Source organism: Lichenostomus cassidix, chromosome 1Aa (assembly GCF_008360975.1).
Source record: "Lichenostomus cassidix isolate B80296 chromosome 1Aa, HeHo_3.0, whole genome shotgun sequence".
Lineage (NCBI taxonomy): Eukaryota > Metazoa > Chordata > Aves > Passeriformes > Meliphagidae > Lichenostomus > Lichenostomus cassidix.
In genome coordinates, this window is record NC_139480.1 from 38,454,841 (window position 1) to 38,474,684 (window position 19,844).

The following is a 19,844-nucleotide window of genomic DNA, read 5'->3' on the forward strand; positions in this document are numbered from 1 at the left end:
CCTGTAATATGATACATTGTTACGTTGCTATTGCACTAATTCAACAACAATCAGGAAAATGGCGCCTAAATTAATTATGAATATAAAATGCATTATAGAGATCCTCTTTGCCATATGACATTTTTATAATGTGATTGCATGAAAAATATCCTGAAAGAATGTAATGGATAGACCTATTAAAGCACTAAAATGATTTCATAAGCAATAAAATAACATTTGAAGCTTGTGTATGTGTTAGCTAACTTGTGTATTATAATACTCTGAAACATTACCACTGAAACTCAGGATTTCTAAATATACGCCAATATAAGATCCACTAGAGATGACACAGATGTTTTGGAAAACAGAAAGAATGTTTTATTTCCTCTGACACAAACAGTATGCCTCATTTTATCACTGCGAAGTTTCTCAAAGCAAGAACGTATTTTAAAATAAACACTTGAGGAGTACTCTAGCTACGTGTCACGCAGACGTGTAAGTCACAAACACTTCGAGGTGTCGGTCTCCCCTTTTTTAATCTCTCCCTCGCCTTCGGTCGCTGCCAAGGCCCGACAGTTCCGGACGCCCCGTCATAGCCCCGATCGCGGTTCCAGCCCCAGCCCGGCCGCCACCCGGCTATCCCAGCGCTGCTGCGGCCACAGCTGAAGCGACCCGCCGGCCTCTGCCCCAGCCGCTTCCCGGGAGCTCCGAGGGGCGCCGGTATCCGGGGCAGGGCCGGGGGCGGGCGGGGCAGTTCGGCCCTGCCCGCCGCGGGGGCAGTCCCTCCGTGCCCCGCCGGCCCCGGCAGCCGCAGCCCTTTGGTCCTGTGCCGTCCGAGGGGTTATTGGAGCCTTAGCGCAACCAGTGCCGCCGCTGTCCCTCTAAGGACGCGGAAAATGGGTTTCCTGGGTAGGCTGGCGGCGCTGCCGAAACTTAGCGGGGCGGCGGCGGGCCGGGGCGGTGGTGCCTGGCGGCTGGGCCGGCCCTGCGCTGGGGTCCCGCTCCCGGCCCGGGCCGCCGCTGCCCCTCGCCCGCCGCCCGCCAGCCGCGCCGCCTCCTCCGGGCTGCTGGGCGGCTACGACCAAATTTTTAGGTCCTGCCTGGCGGAGCCCGAGAAGGTCTGGGGAGAAGTCGCCGAGGAGATCCAGTGGTACAAGCCCTGGGTCCGGACCCTGGAGAGGGGCAGCTCGGGGGGCGCGTCCTGGTGAGTGTGACACTGCTCGGCTGTAGCTGTCTGCCCAGGGGCTGCGCTGCGCTGGGTTAGGGGTCTTGTGCTTTCCGCAGAACTATCCCAGCACGTGTCTGGGATGGTCGCTGTACCGTCACTGATGGAGGAGACGGCTGCGGAGCTTGAAGGAGTTTAATGATTACACTCGGTTAAACTTAATGATTAAAGCAGCATGGATGAGCGTGTCAGGGTGAGGGTGTGTTAGCACCCGCGCAGCTGTGACGTGCCTGTGTGTCAGTGTGTGGTTAGAGGATGGGGAGGAGTGCGCCTGATGCTCCCCTATCCAACCCCTTTGGGGTCTGGATTGGCAACAAATTGCTGAGAATATGGGAAACCCGGCTTTAGGTGCCGGAGGAGTGTGAATATGGGAAACCCGGCTTTAGGTGCCGAAGGAATGTCAATGTGGGAAACCCGGCTTTAGGTGCCGAAGGAATGTCAATGTGGGAAACCCGGCTTTCAGGGCGAGGCAGGTGTATGAAAACACACTGTGGCTTTCAGAATTGTTTAATCTAACATACTGTCTAAGTAGATAATAATTTAGATATTGTGGTTAAGGTAACGTTTGCCAAAAGCATTGGCATTGTAATACATATCTTCATATATACCTATCAGTGAATGATGAACTACCTTAGGACAGAATATGATATCCTTCTCATAAATTACGGGTTAGGATTTTCAGCACTTTCTTAGAGGTAGTTTGCTGCATTGTGACGTCTCAGGTGGAAGTTAGTTAGCCTTAGGAGCATGAAAAGTGGATGTTTCATGGTCTGGAGTCAGACTTGTCTTCCAAAGTCTTTTCTAGCCTCACTTTTTAACTTGCATCTTTCTTCCTCTGTGGATGCAGAAACTGAAATTAACTTGTTAAATGTGGGCGAATACCTGAAGAGAGGTTGTATGGAAGACAGGGCCAGACTCTCTTCAGTGGTGTCCAGTGACAGGACCAGAGGCAGTGGGCACAAACTAAAGCCCAGGAGGTTCCATTTAAACATCAGGAAACACTTTTTTTTAATGTGAGGGTGACTGAGCACTGGCACAGAGTTGGTGGTGGGATCACCATCCTTGGAGATACTAACATGTCATCTGGGCATGGTCATGGTCTATGGACTCCAGGCTGACCTTGTAGAAGCCTAGAAGATGAGGGAGGTAATGTGTATGTCTCAAACACCAATAGTCAAATAGCTGTGGAGCCAGCCAAGGATTGCTGGGAACAACAACACTGAGAAAGAACAGGATGTGGCTGCAAAAGGGGCCCATACAGCTGTTGTGCAACACTCTTCTGGGGTGTTCAAATGTCCTTGTTCTAGCTCCTGGAGATAAACACAACATGGTACAGGGCAGGAATAAGGTTGAGGAGTGGGCATGGCCTGTAGGGGGGATCAGGACCACCAAAGACCCCCAAAGTCCTCTGACCCAAAGGTCTAGACGAACGAGCTGTGCATGATAACTAATTTGCATAGAAAGCAAGAAACTTATCTGTACAATGATACCCCCACAAAGCTGAGGTGCTTTTGTGCCTCAGGTCTGTGGACAGCCCATGAGCTGGATCAACATTGGAGCCAGGAGTGGTGATCTCTTTTTGTCTCTTTCTTGTTTTCTTTCTCTCCCCCCTCTTTATTTCATCTCTCTCTTTTACCTTTCACCCTACTTTTATCCACAACCCACTGCCATATGCTTATACTAGGGTATCAGGGACTAACTTGTACCCATTTCTGTACAAAATGTGTGGAATTTACTAATAAAACTTCATCAGTTTTTGCAGACCCACTGAATTTAGTAATTATTTTTGTCTATGGGCATTTATGAATCTTAGGTTCTGCCTGCCCCTTAAGGGTGGTATGCCACAGACCTGCCTGAGCAGGTGCCCTTCAGAGGTCCCTTCCAGCCTCAAGCCAGTTTGTGATTCTGTGGCATTATACAAAGCTGCAAGTCTGAAGACTCAACATCAGGCTGTAATTGTTTGCATGCCAGGTACCTGTTGCTCTGTGAATAATAAAACCTTAAGCAATTCAAATCTGTGTAAACAAATGTCTTAAAGTGCAACATGCAGTTTTATTTCTTTTTTAAAGTTCACTTTAAAGGATGACAGGCTGTATGCGATAGGTAGTTGTACCTTAATGCCTCTGATGTCCCAAATGATTACCAGCATTCAGTTTGCTCAGCAGGATGACAGATGGACAAGTTCTTTGTCTGAATGTATGAGAGAGTGAGAACATAGAAGAGGGTCTTTCAGAAGACAGCCTGAAGAGAAAACAGAGAACGGAACTCAACTGAGAAAGAGGCCAAGCCTCCAAGCAAAAACATAGCTTGCTGGCTTCACAGGGTAAAGATGGAGCTCTGGGTCAGAGGTTTACCTTGATAGCGGTTTATGGAGACCTGAAAAGTAGTATTAAGAAGTTAATGTATATGCTTTTTGAGTTATAATTTGTTTCCTCTTTTGGAGACATTTTATTAGATCAATTAGAAATATATATTTTTTTCATTATCTTTGCTTTTGGTTGCAAAAACAGAGACTTACAGAAATAGATGCTTTTCATTTATTTTCCAATGTAATTTATTTCAGTTGAAGGAGGCTTTTATTGTATTTAAAATGTAGGCATAAGGTAATTCTTCTTCTCTAAATACTGTAAGAGCATGAAAGAAATGTGCAACATGCCCCACTGTGTTTTCTTCACTTCCTACCATTGGAAATACTTGTATTATGTCAGTGGAATATAAATGATTTCCAGAAAGCAAGTGAACAGTGTCACCATCCCCTGACTTGTTTTTTTTTTAAGCAGTAATCTTGGGTATTTTTCTAAACTGCATCAGTGGCTGACACAGCACAAAACATCTGGTTTTGCCTACATGAAAAAGAAGAGCTGAGAGGTGTGATTGGTCAAGAAAAGGATGAAGGAATTGAAATTGTTTGGTGTAAAAGCCAAAAGGGTGACCTAGGTTTTAAACCACATAGAATTTGACAAAGAAGTTGAAGGAAAGGCTTCCTCAAGATGGCTTTGAACAGGTCAAAACTGGAAGTCTTAAATTGCACATGGGAAGCGTGGTCTTTAGATGTTAGAAAGAAAAATCTTTTTAATGCTGAAATTAGTGAAACACTTGAACAGATTATTTTTGAATCTTATAGAATCCCAGTTAAAAGGGTTAAAATAAGTATTTATTTAGGAATGTGGCAACAGTTTTTCCTAACATGTGCAGGCAGAGGGCAATTTTGCAACTTAGATTTTTAACCTGATGCTAAGACATAAGTGCAATATATAATCCCCTTTGAATTTTGCAAATATTGCCCATATTGCTATTCAAATGTTGCTTACACTTTGAAAAGGGTTAGGAACTATGCATAGTCCAGGATTCCCTTGTTCATATCATCCTAAGGTGATTTGATATTAAATCAATGGATGATCTGAATCTTATACAACACTTTTATTACAGTAATACAGAGTTTCTCTATATTATGTGAAACAATTCCAGATCCTTTATCATTCATGTGGTTTTCCTTTTATGGGAAGGTATTTGTAGTACAGAATGGTTTGTGACTTTCCCAGTCCCCCACTTTCTTGTTATTGATGGCATTGTAAAGGAGTTGCAGTAAGATTGCTGCATCCTAACTGGATTTAAATTAATAATTGCCAGTTCTGGACAGTAAAGACTGTCCCATATAAAATATCCTGATTTAGAGAAGTTCTTTACTAAACAGGAAAAGTGAAGAAAGAAATATTTTTTTAAACTAGTAGTGGGTTTCTTTAGGCCATCTGTTATTTCTGGTTGCATTATAACAATATGTTATCACTCTACAATTGTCTCCATAGAACCTTTTGGAAACTCTCAACTGTGTATTTTCTGCATGTTGCTATTTTTGCTGTAGAGAGATATGTGCAGATAGAAAAACTAACAAGAAGGGCATAATTTAGTGTGAACTTAAATTTTTAGGTACTGTGCCCTGTTCCAGTTAGTAGAATTGTCTTTTTATCTGGTACCTTCTGTATTTTTGAACTTCGACGATTATGGTGCACTTGAATTTTCTTTTTCTGCGAAAAATGCCAATAAAGGTAAAACCTAAGTTTGTGAAGTGTTTTTTTTTAGTTAGAAGATAAGAATCTTCTGTAAATGCATAGCTATTGAAGAGGCTGTGACTCATCTCACTTTACAGAGAATTTTGAGTCACTGATATAAAACTGTTGTCAAATGCATTATAATCATATGATCTTATAACTGTTGGGGTCACTTTCATTCAGCTACAGATGCTTGTATGCTTAACTGTTATTGCCAAGAGATGAATAAGATTGAGTTCTGCACCTATTCTCCTTGAAAAGGATATGTGTGCATGCCATTGCAAAATAGGATAATAACATGTTATCTTAATGTCAGATTATCTTCTGTGAATATATGCTTTTTCTGTGATGCTATAGATATAAAAGTCAGAGTGATTGATGCAAAGTAAGTTAAACTAACACCAAGTTTAGCAGATTCTTAGTTAAGTCAATTAAGATACAGTACTTCAACTACTCTATTTTTACTAATAGTTGTATTTAGCTTCTTGAATAAATCATGAGGTTATAGAGTAAAAGATTACTATCTGAAGTGAGTATAATGTTTTAATGGAATGCTTTTATTCCTTAAAAGGAAAACACAAAATACAAAATGCAAAAAGAAAAAAAAAAGAAACAAATTATCTTAGTTTGGAAGGCTGGCCATTATAAACTTCAAACTTATTTTTTAGGTTTGTAGGTGGAGAGCTGAATATCTGTTACAATGCTGTGGATCGTCATGTTGAGAATGGACGAGGAGACCAAATTGCTATTATTTATGACAGTCCTGTAACAAATACCAAGGAGAAAATAACATATAAGGAACTTCTGGAACAGGTATGTTTCAAAATAACCTTGTTAATGAAAAGGGGCAGTAAGTATTGCACATTAGGTAGATATCAGAGAGGTAGAAATGGCCTACCTCGCTCATTTATTCCTTTAGCTGTGCTTAGTGTTGATGTATAAGCTTTAGTATCTCTACCAAATTATACTGCATCCGATAGGTTTTGAACTTCCTCTATTTTCTCTTTTTCTTTTACAGTTTATTAGTTCTTTTTTTTCCTGGTTGATTAAATTCTTAACTTGTCTATGTTTGATTTCATTTTCTTTTCCCCTAACGGATCTTATTTAAAAGGTTAAGCATAGCATTAGTCAAGTCTCTTGACAGTTGCTGTGATAAGCAAAAGTACAGTTCCATAAAAATGAAATGTGTACCTTGGCTATTGCTGCATATCATTGACTGTAAGCCCAAATGAAATTTAACTGGGGGAACTCTAAAGAAAGCTGCCTCACCTGCCCCTATGGGGGCTGTCACGGGAGTGCTGGTGGCCCTTCTGTCTGGAAGATCCATGGATTTCAACTTCCCTGTTGGCTGAAGTAGCTTAACCCTGCTGAGGTTGTGAATCCCCACTTCTGCATCAGCCCATTTGGGTTTGCTCCATGCCTCACCATGGGCTGTTGCCACCGTGGGTGTTTGCAGTCTGCCGCATTGAAGGTTTTTAGCTCTCAGCCTTCGTTGGAGGTTTGCCCTCATGCTGCTACTCTTGTTTAGCTGGCTCTTTTCTTCCAGTCACATGTAGCAGTTGAACTTAACACTGAGTTCTTAAGGCAAAGACAGAGCAGATGCACCTGGAGCTTCTGGATGTTACTGTCTCAGGTTACTGAAAGTCTGAACATGTATTTCCACTGAAGAGAGAAGCAGTGAGTAATACTGTGTTTCCTCTTGGTGTATGTATCCGGATTCTAGGACTGAATGCAGTTACTCTTAAAAAAAAAAAATCCAACAATTTTTTAAATAACATAAATGAAAGCTTTTCTTGCTGAAGGTGTCACATTTCCATGCCACAACAAGCAGGTTGGGACAACTGCACAGTGCTTGTAACAGGCTCCCATGCTCACTGTAACCCAACTTACTCTGTGGTAAATTTTCCATCCTGGCATACTAATGAAATGTTCAATACTACTTTGACAGTACACAATATTCTGTCACAAAAGTAATATTTTCTCATGGTGTTACAGAGGCCTTGCTGCTGTATTGCATTACTTGAGTTCCAGTCCTTTGCTGCTGTATGTAGTCTGTCTTCAGGTTTCTGCATAGCAAAAATATAAATCTCAAAATGAGAGCAAAAGAGAATTTTTAAATCGAGGTATTCTCTGAATTCGTATTTACCTTTAGTTTGGGGCGTTAGGTCTCTTGTCTCAGATTCTGAGAAGTTTATGACACGGTAGTAAAGGAAATATTACTACATATTGATTTGGATTTCAAAGTTAGCTAGTTAGGACAGAACTTGTATTATGGAATGCCCTGTTTACGTTCATTCTTAAGAATTAAAATTGAGAAATATAAACAGTTACCTGATTAAAAGAATAAGTGGTTAGTGTCATAAAAAATTTGCTAGACATTGCTATTGATTTTTCTTTTTGGCTGTACTGACTGCAATAATTATCCTTCTTCCATTTTTATTTTACAAAAGAAAAACATATTAGTGGGGTTTTTTTGCAAAAAGGAAATGTTCTTAAATTTATTGAACCTTAATTACGTTGTATCAACTTTCTTTATTATACTCACTTGTCTCTTTAATGTCGTGCTTCTGTTGACTGTGTGAAAGTTGTTTTTTTTATGGGGCAACAGCAGATCTGGAGAAACTTTGAATAGGAATGTTTTGGCAACACAGGTCTCCAAGTTAGCTGATGTCATGATCAAACATGGTGTGAAGAAAGGAGATCGTGTGGTCATCTACATGCCTGTGATTCCCCAGACAGTGTACTGTATGCTGGCTTGTGCGAGAATAGGAGCCATCCATAGCCTGATTTTTGGTGGATTTGCATCTAAAGAGCTTTCGGTTCGCATTGATCATGCAAAGGTAATAACCTGTTTGGAGCAGTAAACACCATTGTGTTGGTTACTCCTATCAGTCAGCGTCAAAAACCTATTTTTTTTTCCCCAGAGGTAACATTGCTCTTTGTGTGGCACACAGTTTCAATTTGTTTATAATGCCTATTGTTGCAATATGAACAAAGTACTCCATCTGTGCTGAGGTTGATACTTGTATTGCAAACCCCTTCTTACAAAAGCAGGTGTTTAACATGCTGTTGTCTTTATAGAGTGTACTTTCCTCTCATGTTTGTACAAAGCAGGGAGGCTTTTGTTCAGCATTTTCATCAAATGTATGAGGAAAATGCTGCCACCCCTAAAGGATTTAATTGGTTTATCTTATGTTTAGGTATATTAGGTTGTACACTTTTTTGGCTGTGTTGTGATTTGGGAATGGTATTCCTCAATTTATTGTTCTCACTGAAACACTCCAAACCAAACATCGCTCTCCCGCTCCCCCTTCTTCCTGCTCCTCCCTGTGGTGGGATGGAGAGGAGAATTGGAGGCCTAAAAGGTAAAGATCAGATTGACATAATGTACTAGAAACAGCAATGAAATAAATGAACAATAACAGCAACAATATTCATACACAGAGTGTACAAGGAGAGACAAATCATGAGTGCTCACTGTGCAGAACAGGCACTGCCCCACCATACCCTCCAGAAGGGACCTGTCCCCCTTCCCACCTTGTGTATTGAGGTGGTATAGAATGACCTCTGCGTCTTCGCCATGCCTCTCCTGGCTACTACAGAAGTTAACCCTGTCCTGGCTGGAACTAGAACAAGCTATAATTCCACTTCATTTAATTTCTGCATGAATCAGGACAGCTATGGAAACAGTTACCTTAAATAAGTGACTCTGCAGATTATCTAATTGACAGAGGCAAATGCTTTAAAGGCTTCTGTGTTCAGCCCAAGTTGAGCTCATTTTTAAAGCATTATGAAGTCTGTGTTAATGAAAATGAAAATAGTACTTGACAAATCTACTTACTACCTTATATAGGCATATTAGTAGCTTGTGTATGTACTAGTTTGAACCAGCTAACAATGTTTGCACTGGAATGGTCTACTCTTTTTTTTGTACTAGTGAAAAATATAAGGTATTTTTCACCTTGATTAGTCACCTGAATAATTCAGACTCTCTATGTAGCCATCTTATTACTGAATCATGTTGCTCAGATGTATAAACCAGAACAGGATTTTGTGTAAGGGTCAAGTCCCCAGGATTTCTGGAGCTTTCACCAAGATTTCTCTGTACAGAAGAACTTTTCAGTTAACTGAATCTTCAATTTTATGAATAACTGTAAAGAGAAAGTTGAACGCATTCCCCCTCGTCTACTTGATTTTGTAACAAAGATGTTAAAAAAAGGCCAAAATGGTTTGTTGGAATGGTGAAAAAAGACTTAACAAAAGCTTTCTTGTTTTCCTTTTCTTCCCACTTCCCCTTTTTTAAAACAAGCTATGAAAATTAATGTTAACTCATACAATTAGGGAAAAATAATGTGGAAGAAAAAGTTAAAAGTTTTATAAAGGGAGGTTGCTATAATACAAATCATCAATCATGTTTACTTTTAGAGTATTTTTCAATTATTAACTAATTAATCCCAGTGGTTTTCCCCAAGGAACAAGGGGAGAGAGCACAATAATCATAATCCTTGCTTCATGCATTAAAATGAAAAAAGAGGAATTTTAAGTGTTTTACCCAAGGTCACAGAAAAACTCTTTTGAAGGGTTAGCTGTAGAATTATTAGCTGCAGGCTGTGGATTAAATCCTAATTTACATTGGTAAAAATGCTGAAAAAATAAAGCAGTCGCACAATAACTAAACCTTTCTATTAAGCTTTTATGTGAATTAGTTTAGATGTTGCAGTACAGGACCTGATGTTGGTAAAATTAATTAGAATGCATTAAAGATGTGCACTGGAAAGCTGGCTTTAACATGCTCTTGCAGAAGAAAGATCAAACTTCATATTCCATTGGAAAATCTGAGTGAAAGAAATAACAAGCACTTTCTAGTGACTATGAAAAGGTACATACACTTGGCCAGATTACTTTAATTTATCTTGAATTTTAAATAGGTCTGGGAATGCTGCAAAGTCCTGCATCTGTTAATTTTTCCTTGTGTCAGCTGTTGGCAGTTATAGGCATTCTGCAGTGAATTGTGATAAAGTGATAAAGAGCATGAGAACGGGATTTTTTGTCATCTTTCCTTTCTCCTGAGTCTGGGAATATATAATTTGTAATGTCAAAACAATAGGTAGGTTCACAGTATCATAGAACAGTTGGAAGGGACCTATAAAGGTCATCTAGTCAAACTTCCCTGCAGTGAGCAGGGGCACTGTCAGTTAGACCAGGTTCCTCAGAGTTGTGTCAAATGTCACCTTGAATGTTCCTAGGGATGGAGCATCTACCACCTCTCTAGGCAGCCTGTGCCAGTGTTTCAGCACCCTCATTGTTAAAAGTTTCTTCCTTATATCTAGTTTAAATCTACGCTCTTTTAGTTTAAAACCATTTCCCATTTGCCCTATTGCAGCAAGCATTGTTCATGTCCAGCTTTTCATCCCCGAGTCCTCCTCAGCAGGGTAACTCTCAATCCCTTCATTCCCCAGAGTGCATTGATTTTTGGGGGGTTGCCCTGGCAGGGGTGCAGGACCTTGCACTTGGCCCTCTTGAACCTCGTTAGGTTGTTATGGGCCTACTGCTTGAGTTTGTCCGTGTCCCTCTGGATGACATCCCATCCTGCAGGAGTGTCAGCTCTGAGCTCACTTGAGGAGTATTAGAGATTATAGAAGAATTTGTAGGAGGAGTTTTTACAACAGAATAGAAGTGCTGGTCTTGTACCAACATCTTGTACTATTGGGCCTTGCTTTGTCTCATTTCTACTTCATAATGTTGTTTTTTTCTACAGCTCACTATCTCTGTCATTTCTTCTGCAGTTGACCCTTGAACTGTCCCTGGTTTCTCTTCAGACTACTTATATTTATATCTAATATTAACATGCAGGACTACATAGAGCAACAGAAGAGGTGGGAAATGGGTATATAAAAGCCATATGGGAGCAGAGGTGCATGGAAAATTATGTCAGTAGGCAGGGAGGTAAAACAGTAGAAGAGAGCAGATAAAACCAGTAGTGGACCTTGGATTTGGACAATTTGCTTCTTCACTTGGGTAGTACATCACCTTAGCCAAATTAGTACTGATTATTTCCAGACGTCTTTTCTGCATACAGAGCAGTTGATTAGCACAGGTGGCATAATCTAAAAATTACTGTAAAACTAGTGATGACAAGAGTCTTTCATTTTAACACTTGAATAGAACTGTGTATCTTGTATTTATTACAGCCTAGCTGCAGGGTGGCCTCCTGATGAATTTTCAGTTTAACTGCATTGTATTGTGTCATATAATCTTTTATTAAATCAGTGCATTCTGAAAAAGAAAGTTGATGAATGCTGAAATTTTAAAGCTCATCTGAAATCTTTATTTTGAATACACACCAATTAAAGATCTTCCCTGCATGACAGATTTAGAGAGGAAACATTTTATTATTGCAAAGAAAACAATTTAATCTGTGCTTTCTCTGCTGAATTTAATTCAGCCTTAACTGTGGCATTGTGGTTTATGCCTACTTAATGAGATTTATGCTAATGCATACAATTAGTAAACTGGCTTGATCAAACTGAGGGGCATATGATAAATAAACTTCTACAACATCAAAACAAAGGAGATTGAAGACTCATTCTTTTCCAAGTAAAATAAATTCTAACACATAGTTTCTTCAGTGCCACCTTTTCTCCCCTGAAAAACAAGAAATAAAAATACTGATCTTTGGACCTGTCAAAATAGCTTGTATGCAGATTTCTTGACTTGGGAAATATTACCTAAAACCTGTGGTTAATTTAATGAAAAAGATATGATATCCACATTTGGAAATAGAAATTAGCTTTAAAAGCCTCAGAACTGTACAAATCTGATTTTTAGTGTTTTTGCACCCTCAATCCTACAACTATCTCTTGAAAGACTGTAATCTTACTTCCCTCATGTGACTTACGACTTTAGCTTATTCTCTTCTTGTATTTCTATTTTTCTGCTATCTTTTGTTTGCCTTCTTTTTCCTCTTTCTCCTGTTTTTCCTCCTGTGACTTTCATTGCAGGCTGTGAAAAAGGCAGCCAAGTTCTGCGGCTAGTATTTAAATGTGAAATTGAATGCATTAGGAAGAAGGCAAAACAGTACAGATAACTGTTGATGTCACTGCCCCACTCATCCTTAGTGGAGGAGATAAGATGGACTTGGGTTTTTCTCTTTGTGTTCATTAATATTTGTGCAACTTATAAAAAGTTAATACTGTTGATTTCTTACTCAAATTTGTTTGAAAATAGTGAAATGTCAGAGCTTGTTAATGTTCTTCTGAACAAAAACTAGATGCATGGACAGCAAGACCACACAAGCTTGATTTACTCTAGAAAGCTGATCTAAACCCATTTCTAATTATGCAAAGATAAATTTTATACATTGGAGATCATTAATCAGATAATTTAATGGAAAATGCTGTTAGGTTACATATCTAAAATGTATAGCACATGTATATATTAACTATCTATCTTCTTGGTTTTTTAGCCCAAACTCATTATAACAGCAAGTTTTGGAGTAGAACCAAAAAGGAAAGTGGAATACATATCTCTCTTAGAAGGAGCACTGGCAAGTGTACAGAGCAAGCCTGATAAAGTTCTCATTTACATGCGACCTAACTTGGTGGGTGTACAGTTGTAGTGTCTTTATGTTAACTTTCAGATGTTTATGTAGATGCATGTGCCTTTACTTTTTTACAAGTAAAATTTTACTGTATCTGTTGTAGTTTGTTTTCTAATTTTAAGGGTGAGCATTATATTAATAAGATTTAAATACTAAATAGAACTAATGCAGTAGAGAGATTACTGTACAGAGAATTTAACAGTACTGTATTAAAAATTGGTATAGTACATGTTTTTTGTCTGAATTCCATTTATTCAATCTGGTTTTCTTTTGACAATTTTTAAATTTTTCCATGGGCAGGGCCATGTTCCTCTTACCAAAGGTCGTGATCTTGACTGGGAAGAAGAACTTGCAAAAGCGCAGAGTTCTAAATGTGTCTCTGTTCCCTCAGACCATCCACTTTATATTCTGTATACATCTGGAACAACAGGTTTGCCCAAGGTAAAGGAGTGTCAGTAGTCTAAGTGTCTGTGACTAATTATTTGGAGTTCCCTTTGAAAAGATATGTGATTGAAAAGGTTTGAAAATGTTTGCCAGAGCACAGTGCTATAAATGATAAGCATTACTAAAAATGGTTTAATCTCATTTATTCATGTTTCACTACTTTAAAGGCAGTGTCTAGGAATAAATCATGTTTTGTTTATTTAAATAGTAGCAATATAAAGATAAGGTGCATTTGCTTCAAATGTTTCTACAATATAAACTTTTGAGGATAGCAGAATGTCTTTTATTCAGTACTCTGTTTTAACTTTTTTAGATAAGCATAGTATAGTCACTTAATGACAAATTAGTTAATATGTCACTTGTGTGATAGCATTTATTGCTGACTAATCTTGTTCATTATTTACATATTAGCTAATTTTCTTGTAGATAAAACATGGTGAATGACATTACAGATCAAATGGAATAAAGCATCTTCTGAAGGCTTGTGTTACTGCACAATTCTCAGCACATAATACCCTGAAAAGAGAAGTTTGGATTAAGTGAAAATTACCAAAGGGTGTTCTGTGAAAATGTTTGCTTTTAAATGTGAATTAGTTTTAATGCTCTGTTTTTAAAGGATTGAATTTTAAAAGTGAACTGAGTGTTTGTGTGGTGCTTAAAATGCTCTTTTACAAGGTGGAAGACAGGCTGAATAACAAGGTGGAAGACAGGCTGAATATAATTTTCTGGCAATAGTCTTACCACCACCGATTCAGGCAGTATCACACATCCCTGGATAGAACAGTTCTACTACTAAAAATTACTTAATGATGTTGCCTATAAAGTTCAGAATCTCTGAGGACATCAGGGAAAACAAGCATCAGTTTTGTTGAGAAAAAAGTCTTCTACTTTTACCTTCAATGTGAGCCTTCGAAAGCAACGTATATATCTTAAAGTATACACTTACACTGTGAAAAAGCCCAAGATAAGATTCTTTGTCACAATAGGTGTTTTCCTTGACTGAGTATCAATATAGTACCTCAGAAGCTTGGTTCACTGTGTTGGTTCTGCAGAGAAAAATACAGACACCTTTAATCAATCGCCCTTACAAGAGGGAGATTTTCAACTAGCAGTAAGCTACAATAAGTAACTCTCAGTGAAAAAAAAAAAAACTTTTTTATTCATTTAAGGAACTTGAATGGTCATGCAAGTAAAACTACTTGGTTTTGACCTTCATAAAAAAGTTCTGTTGATCTCAGAGCAGGGCCTAAGTTAGAAGCTCAGTCGAACAAAGACAATCTGCTGTCTGAAATTGGTGAAGTGTTTGTAAAGCATTCCCTGCCTTAGCAATCTCCATTTTAGTGAGTTAATGTATCTATGCAATCCCTCATTTCTTGGATGAGGCCTGAAAGTGCCTATTTCACTCTATTAAGTACTTCAAGAGGATGTACCGTGCCTAGCACAGACAGACAGCTGCACTGTAATGTCTGCACAGTGCATATTTGTTTGGTCCAGTGGATCTCATCTGAATTTTAGTTCAGGACTCAAGGACATAGTTTACTTAATTCTTTCTTCTAGGAATAATGTACTAGAAGGTGATGAAATATTTACCATATTAATAATGCAAAATATTTCCAAAATGTTCCTGTTTGTGATGTTCCAGAGCGGGTTTTTGCTTTACCGGAGTGCATGATGCTATTGATAATCTCTCATCCTAATTTTCAAATCCCTCTTTTATCTGAAGATTGGGATGATGTTCATTTAGCGTTCGTATGTGCACTTCAGGCCAGATAGTGAGCTTTTAAAAAATGCACATTGGTTTTCGCCAATTTTCTGATGTGTTTAAAAAGTGTCAGGGGAGAAAGACAGGTGCATTTCAGGGAGTAATTCACCCCAGTTGGTTTTGGGATTGTTTACTTTGTAGGTGCTCTTCTTTTCCAGAGATGATACAGAGAGAGTAGGCAATGAATTTAAAATATGCCTATCATTTAGATGGTACAATTTAAGTGAGGTAAATACTTAATCTCTTATTTTTTTCAGCATCTATTCACTAAATATTTGTATATACAACTTTTGTGACGAAATTTAGGTTTGTTAGTTATCTTCTGAATGTTTGTTTTATTGTATGTTTTTTTTCCCCAGAATTACTTCTTTAGTGGAAATGTTAGAATGTTCTTGTTGGAATAGATTATTTTTTTAAGTGAAGAGTATTGGAGTTAGACAACTTTAATTCTATTGCTGCTAGAACCTTAACATTTAATTGAAAACAGCAATATAATTTTATCCTTCAAATCTTAATCTTAAATATTCAAATTTTCTCATTTTAGGGTGTTGTCAGACCAACAGGTGGCTATGCAGTCATGCTAAATTGGACTATGTCAGCTGTATATGGCCTCAAACCTGGTGAGGTAATTGTATTTAAATGTCATGTAAACATTTTTGAATATCTCTTTTAACTCCTAACTATAATTATGTTTATATGTCATTTTAGGTGTGGTGGGCAGCTTCTGATTTAGGCTGGGTTGTTGGTCATTCCTACATTTGCTATGGACCTCTCCTTCATGGTAATACTACAGTTTTGTATGAGGTATGAGCCAGTCTAAAAACTCCCTTTGGAAAAGGCAGCATCTCCTCAAACTGATGATCCAGATGGTCCTGTTTATTTATGCCTGTCTATTCTTCATGCCACAGATGTTTAAATTGTGTGTGTATCTTCAGTGTTTATACTCTCCCACCTATTACAGTAATTTTTAAGGAAAACTTGCTTCACCATCCTTCAAGCTTGTCTACATTTGTGTGAAGGATGATGGTCAGTGGTGTAAGGAACTCTGAAACAACAGAACTAGAAATAGCAGGTGGTGAAGTATACTTGTGTTATTGATTAGACTACCTTTACTTTGGAATTAGGAGAGGGTGTTTTGTTTTGCCTGTCTTGTGATGAAAAATACTGGATCTGAATTGGATGCAATTGAGAGCTATATGGTTGGAACTAGAACTTCTGAGGAGACTTCTCTTCCTTCCTCTCTACCATTCAGGGAAACAACCCAAGACTCAGATGACATTTGGGGCTTAGTCCTTTCCTTCAGGGGATGAAACTCAGTGGTGTGGAGGGGAGACTAGTCCAATTAGAGTGGCCTGCTGCAACCTGACTTTGCTGCTCAAAAAAGTAACCATGCTGCTTTACATTGGTTTTTTTTCAGAATTTATTGTTTATTTTCTCTCTAATCATGAGGCAGGAAGAATATTATTTAAAATTATTTCTCTTTGCTAATGCTGTATTTTGAAATAGTGAGAATCACTGCATTGGTGTTCTAGAATATTGGGCAAGGGGCAACCATGACCTTGACAGCATGCACTCTGAAAGGCCCAAAAGCTTCTTTAGCACCTTGTCACACCACCCTGTTAATAAAGTCAAGCCTGCTGCAGCGTGAAAGGGCTGACAAGTAGTGCTGCATTAATTTCAATTGGAAGAACACCATGGTGTTGATGAGGTGGCTAAACCATTCTTCAGATATGCCATGGTGTGTGTGCCTCTACTGCAGACGTCATGAACAGGTCTTTGGGGAGGAGAGTATGCATACTCCTTTCCAGTATGTGTATTGAGTGAGGGACTGTGTTTAGAAGGTTTCTGGTGGAATTAGGGCACTGGCTGAAGAGCAGTGAAACGGCAGCATGAGTCTCTGGATTGCCTGTGAGAGCTGCTCTGCCTTGAGAAACAATTTTTCAGGGGTTGTGAGCTGTGAGGGAAGTTTTGTGGAGCAGTAAGCTCCATCAGAGACCACCTGCCCCATTCCAGCTCTCCTTAGCTTCTGCACAAAAGCCCAGTCACCCTGTCTCAAATGCACTGTATTAGGAGCCAGCCCAGTGGCCTAGTGGTACTGATACTTCTAACCACATACTGAAGCTTGTCCCTGCCCTTCAGTCAGCTCCTTGAGCAACAAATACCATTCAGGATGACACCATTTCTTTGAAATGCAGTGTATAAGGTAGTGGTTGTTGGCAGTATATTATCTTTTTCTCTACTCCAAGTCACACTTGGGAAAGGTCGTAAGGGGAAGGTCATAGCAGGCTGGAGTCTGGTATAATTAAGTTAGCCATGTTTTTGGATGGAATTACTCATGGGAGCATGTGAAGCACACAAGTGTGAAAGGGAAAAACTGAGGACAGAGAGAAGTGTTTGGGATCAATTATTTTTTAATAATTGCATAACATTTGCCAGATTGCAAGATACTAATGTCCAGTGATACATCTGCCATCCCACTCCATGCACTCCTGAATGCACAGTGGGTTGATGACTGTTTGCTAGGAAGGAGCAGAAAAAGTCCTCACATAAGGGCATTCATGGTTGCCCCTCCTATGACAAAGATATAAATTACTTTCGCTAGAAAAAAATATAATAAAAATAATAAAAAGATATTTTAGAAAGGAATAGTTTTGAATCCTTTTTAAGTTTAATTCCATTACAAAAGAATTCAATTTTCTAGTTTGTCTGGAAAAACCCCAGTGATATCCCATTAAATTCCTGGAATTTTTAGGCTGAGGACAGTTGTTGACTTCCTGGGTGTTCTGAATAAGAAAGAGCAAAAACTTCATCCAGTAGCAGAAGTGCACATTTATAGACTCAAATATTTTGAGTGTTTATAGCTTGAGTGTTAAACTACTATAGTCTAATTAATGTTTAATTGCCTAATAGATGTCAATTAGATTCTTCATTCTAAGGGGATTAACTCAGCACCACCACAATAGTTAAGCAGAAGAGGAAAGCAGTGGAAGAAAATTGGCAAGTGCTTGCAGATAATAAAAAGCTTTCTGTAGTTTTATACTGAGTGCTTTTGAACACTGATGATGTGCTAGGCCACATTAAAACTATTGCATGAATTGTCAGAAGAGAATCACTGCAGTGATGGGGTTTTCTTTTTAGCAGGTGTAGAGTAAGCCAAGATGGAATAGGAGGTTAGATAAAGAGTCCTTCAGCATTTTCTCTTGTATAGTTTTCTTACAGTGAAGTTTTACTCTGTGTAAATGCATTGGGATCAACATGATTATTGTCATTGTTAAGGTACCTCTGAATTTAGACTGTTGGTTTTAGAAAACATAAGGAGCAACAATCCTATTTTTTTTTAACAGTGAACATGAAAGCAAAATTACAGTTAATACTAGGTTGACCTACATGTCTGCTTTGTGATTTTTTGCTCTTGGTGAGAATATTATTAAACAGAAATAGTACATTTCTTAGTTTTCTTTTCTGAGATGCCACTAATCAAGGCTTCAGACAGTTTTCATTACATAAGTGTTATCTTTTTGAGGATTAAAAAGGGGAAGAAAAGGAAAGTGTCTGTACACAGAATAAAAAAATAATTACAAAGGGAATAGTGCATCATTTTTCCTCTGCTCAGAAGACTGTATTAACAGTGAATATTCAGAAATTTTTAGTCAAATCTCCTAAACAGTTGCCTAATTACATATTTTGGGTACAGTGTCCTGTTTAGTATCAGTGTGCTGGTTAGCCATGGAGGAAGAACACTGCCTTTTGCCTGTGGGCAATCTCTATTGAATGTAAACTGTGGTTTACATCCAAAGCCTCACTACTTCAAGTATTTTGTTTATTTTTAAATTACTTAGGTGACAACTTGTCATTTTAACAATTACTATGGAAACTATGCTTTCAGTTTTCAGTTGCTGTTACACCATTGTCAGGAATGTGAAAACAGTGATGAATTCTTTTGAATACAAAAGCAAGAGTATTTTTTTTTTAATGTGTTTTAAATAATCTGTCCTGTGTTGTTTTTCTCCCATACATGACAAACTTCAGCAAGAAATAAATTACCTGAAGTCTCACAGCCCATTCTGGTTTGCTCTTGCTAGTAGAGTTTCAAAGTGTAAGTAACAGGGCAGTATAAAGGAAAAGTGTAGTTACTACTTGTGGTCCTGTGATATCAGGAAAAAGGCAGCATTGTAGTTTCAGTGTTTGAAACTTTGAACTGGAGCTAAGGTAAGGAAGAGGAAACCCACACTTGTCAAGAACCACCCATTAAGGACTTTATTTGAGTGGTCTAGGACAGAGAATGAGCTATTTTCCCACACAGAGCAAGACATCTGTGTGCCTGGAGTCTCTCACAAGGATCTCGGCAGTCCTGTAGTTGCAGCCAATCTGCAGGATACATTACAGCAACAGGTTTGAAATTACTCTCCTTTGGCACAGTTCTTGGAGACATGCAGCCTTTCTTGTTGTTTTTGTAAGCCAGTATCATCAGCTTACATAGCAAACACTATCTTTGAAGTCTGGCAGTTTTGTAATCTTTCTGCCATCACCCATACTGATTGTGGAGCATATTCAGTAGGACATATCATCTCAAGTCTTTAGTGGAGGTTTGGCAACAGGACCACCAGCAGAAGGATGAATGCCTCTGTGAACATATTCTTTTGCATCCTGGTATGTCAGGATTTTATGTGTGCTTTGGCATCAGCAGGTTTTAGTGGCAATGAGTTCCATGCACGACACTTCCTATACAGAAAGAATTTCCTCATAATTTTGATTTAGCATTAATTTAAGAGCTCCTTGTTGTTA

The 19,844-nt window shown here is 38.7% G+C and overlaps 1 protein-coding gene across 2 annotated transcripts in view; it reads left to right on the top strand.

Annotated features, from left to right (window-relative positions):
• Positions 1 to 731: 731 nt before the first annotated feature.
• ACSS3 (acyl-CoA synthetase short chain family member 3) overlaps positions 732 to 19,844 on the top strand; it is a 61,625-nt gene continuing 42,512 nt past the window's right edge. Inside the window, exons 1-7 of one of the 2 annotated variants that reach the window (XM_085045911.1) lie at positions 732 to 1,183; positions 5,922 to 6,066; positions 7,905 to 8,093; positions 12,719 to 12,853; positions 13,154 to 13,294; positions 15,604 to 15,684; positions 15,768 to 15,863. In XM_085045911.1, coding sequence (XP_084902037.1) covers positions 876 to 1,183; positions 5,922 to 6,066; positions 7,905 to 8,093; positions 12,719 to 12,853; positions 13,154 to 13,294; positions 15,604 to 15,684; positions 15,768 to 15,863 — 1,095 coding nt within the window. In that variant the 5' untranslated portion in view covers positions 732 to 875. The remainder of the gene's footprint in view (positions 1,184 to 5,921; positions 6,067 to 7,904; positions 8,094 to 12,718; positions 12,854 to 13,153; positions 13,295 to 15,603; positions 15,685 to 15,767; positions 15,864 to 19,844) is intronic. The other variant, XM_085045903.1, reaches the window with a different exon arrangement.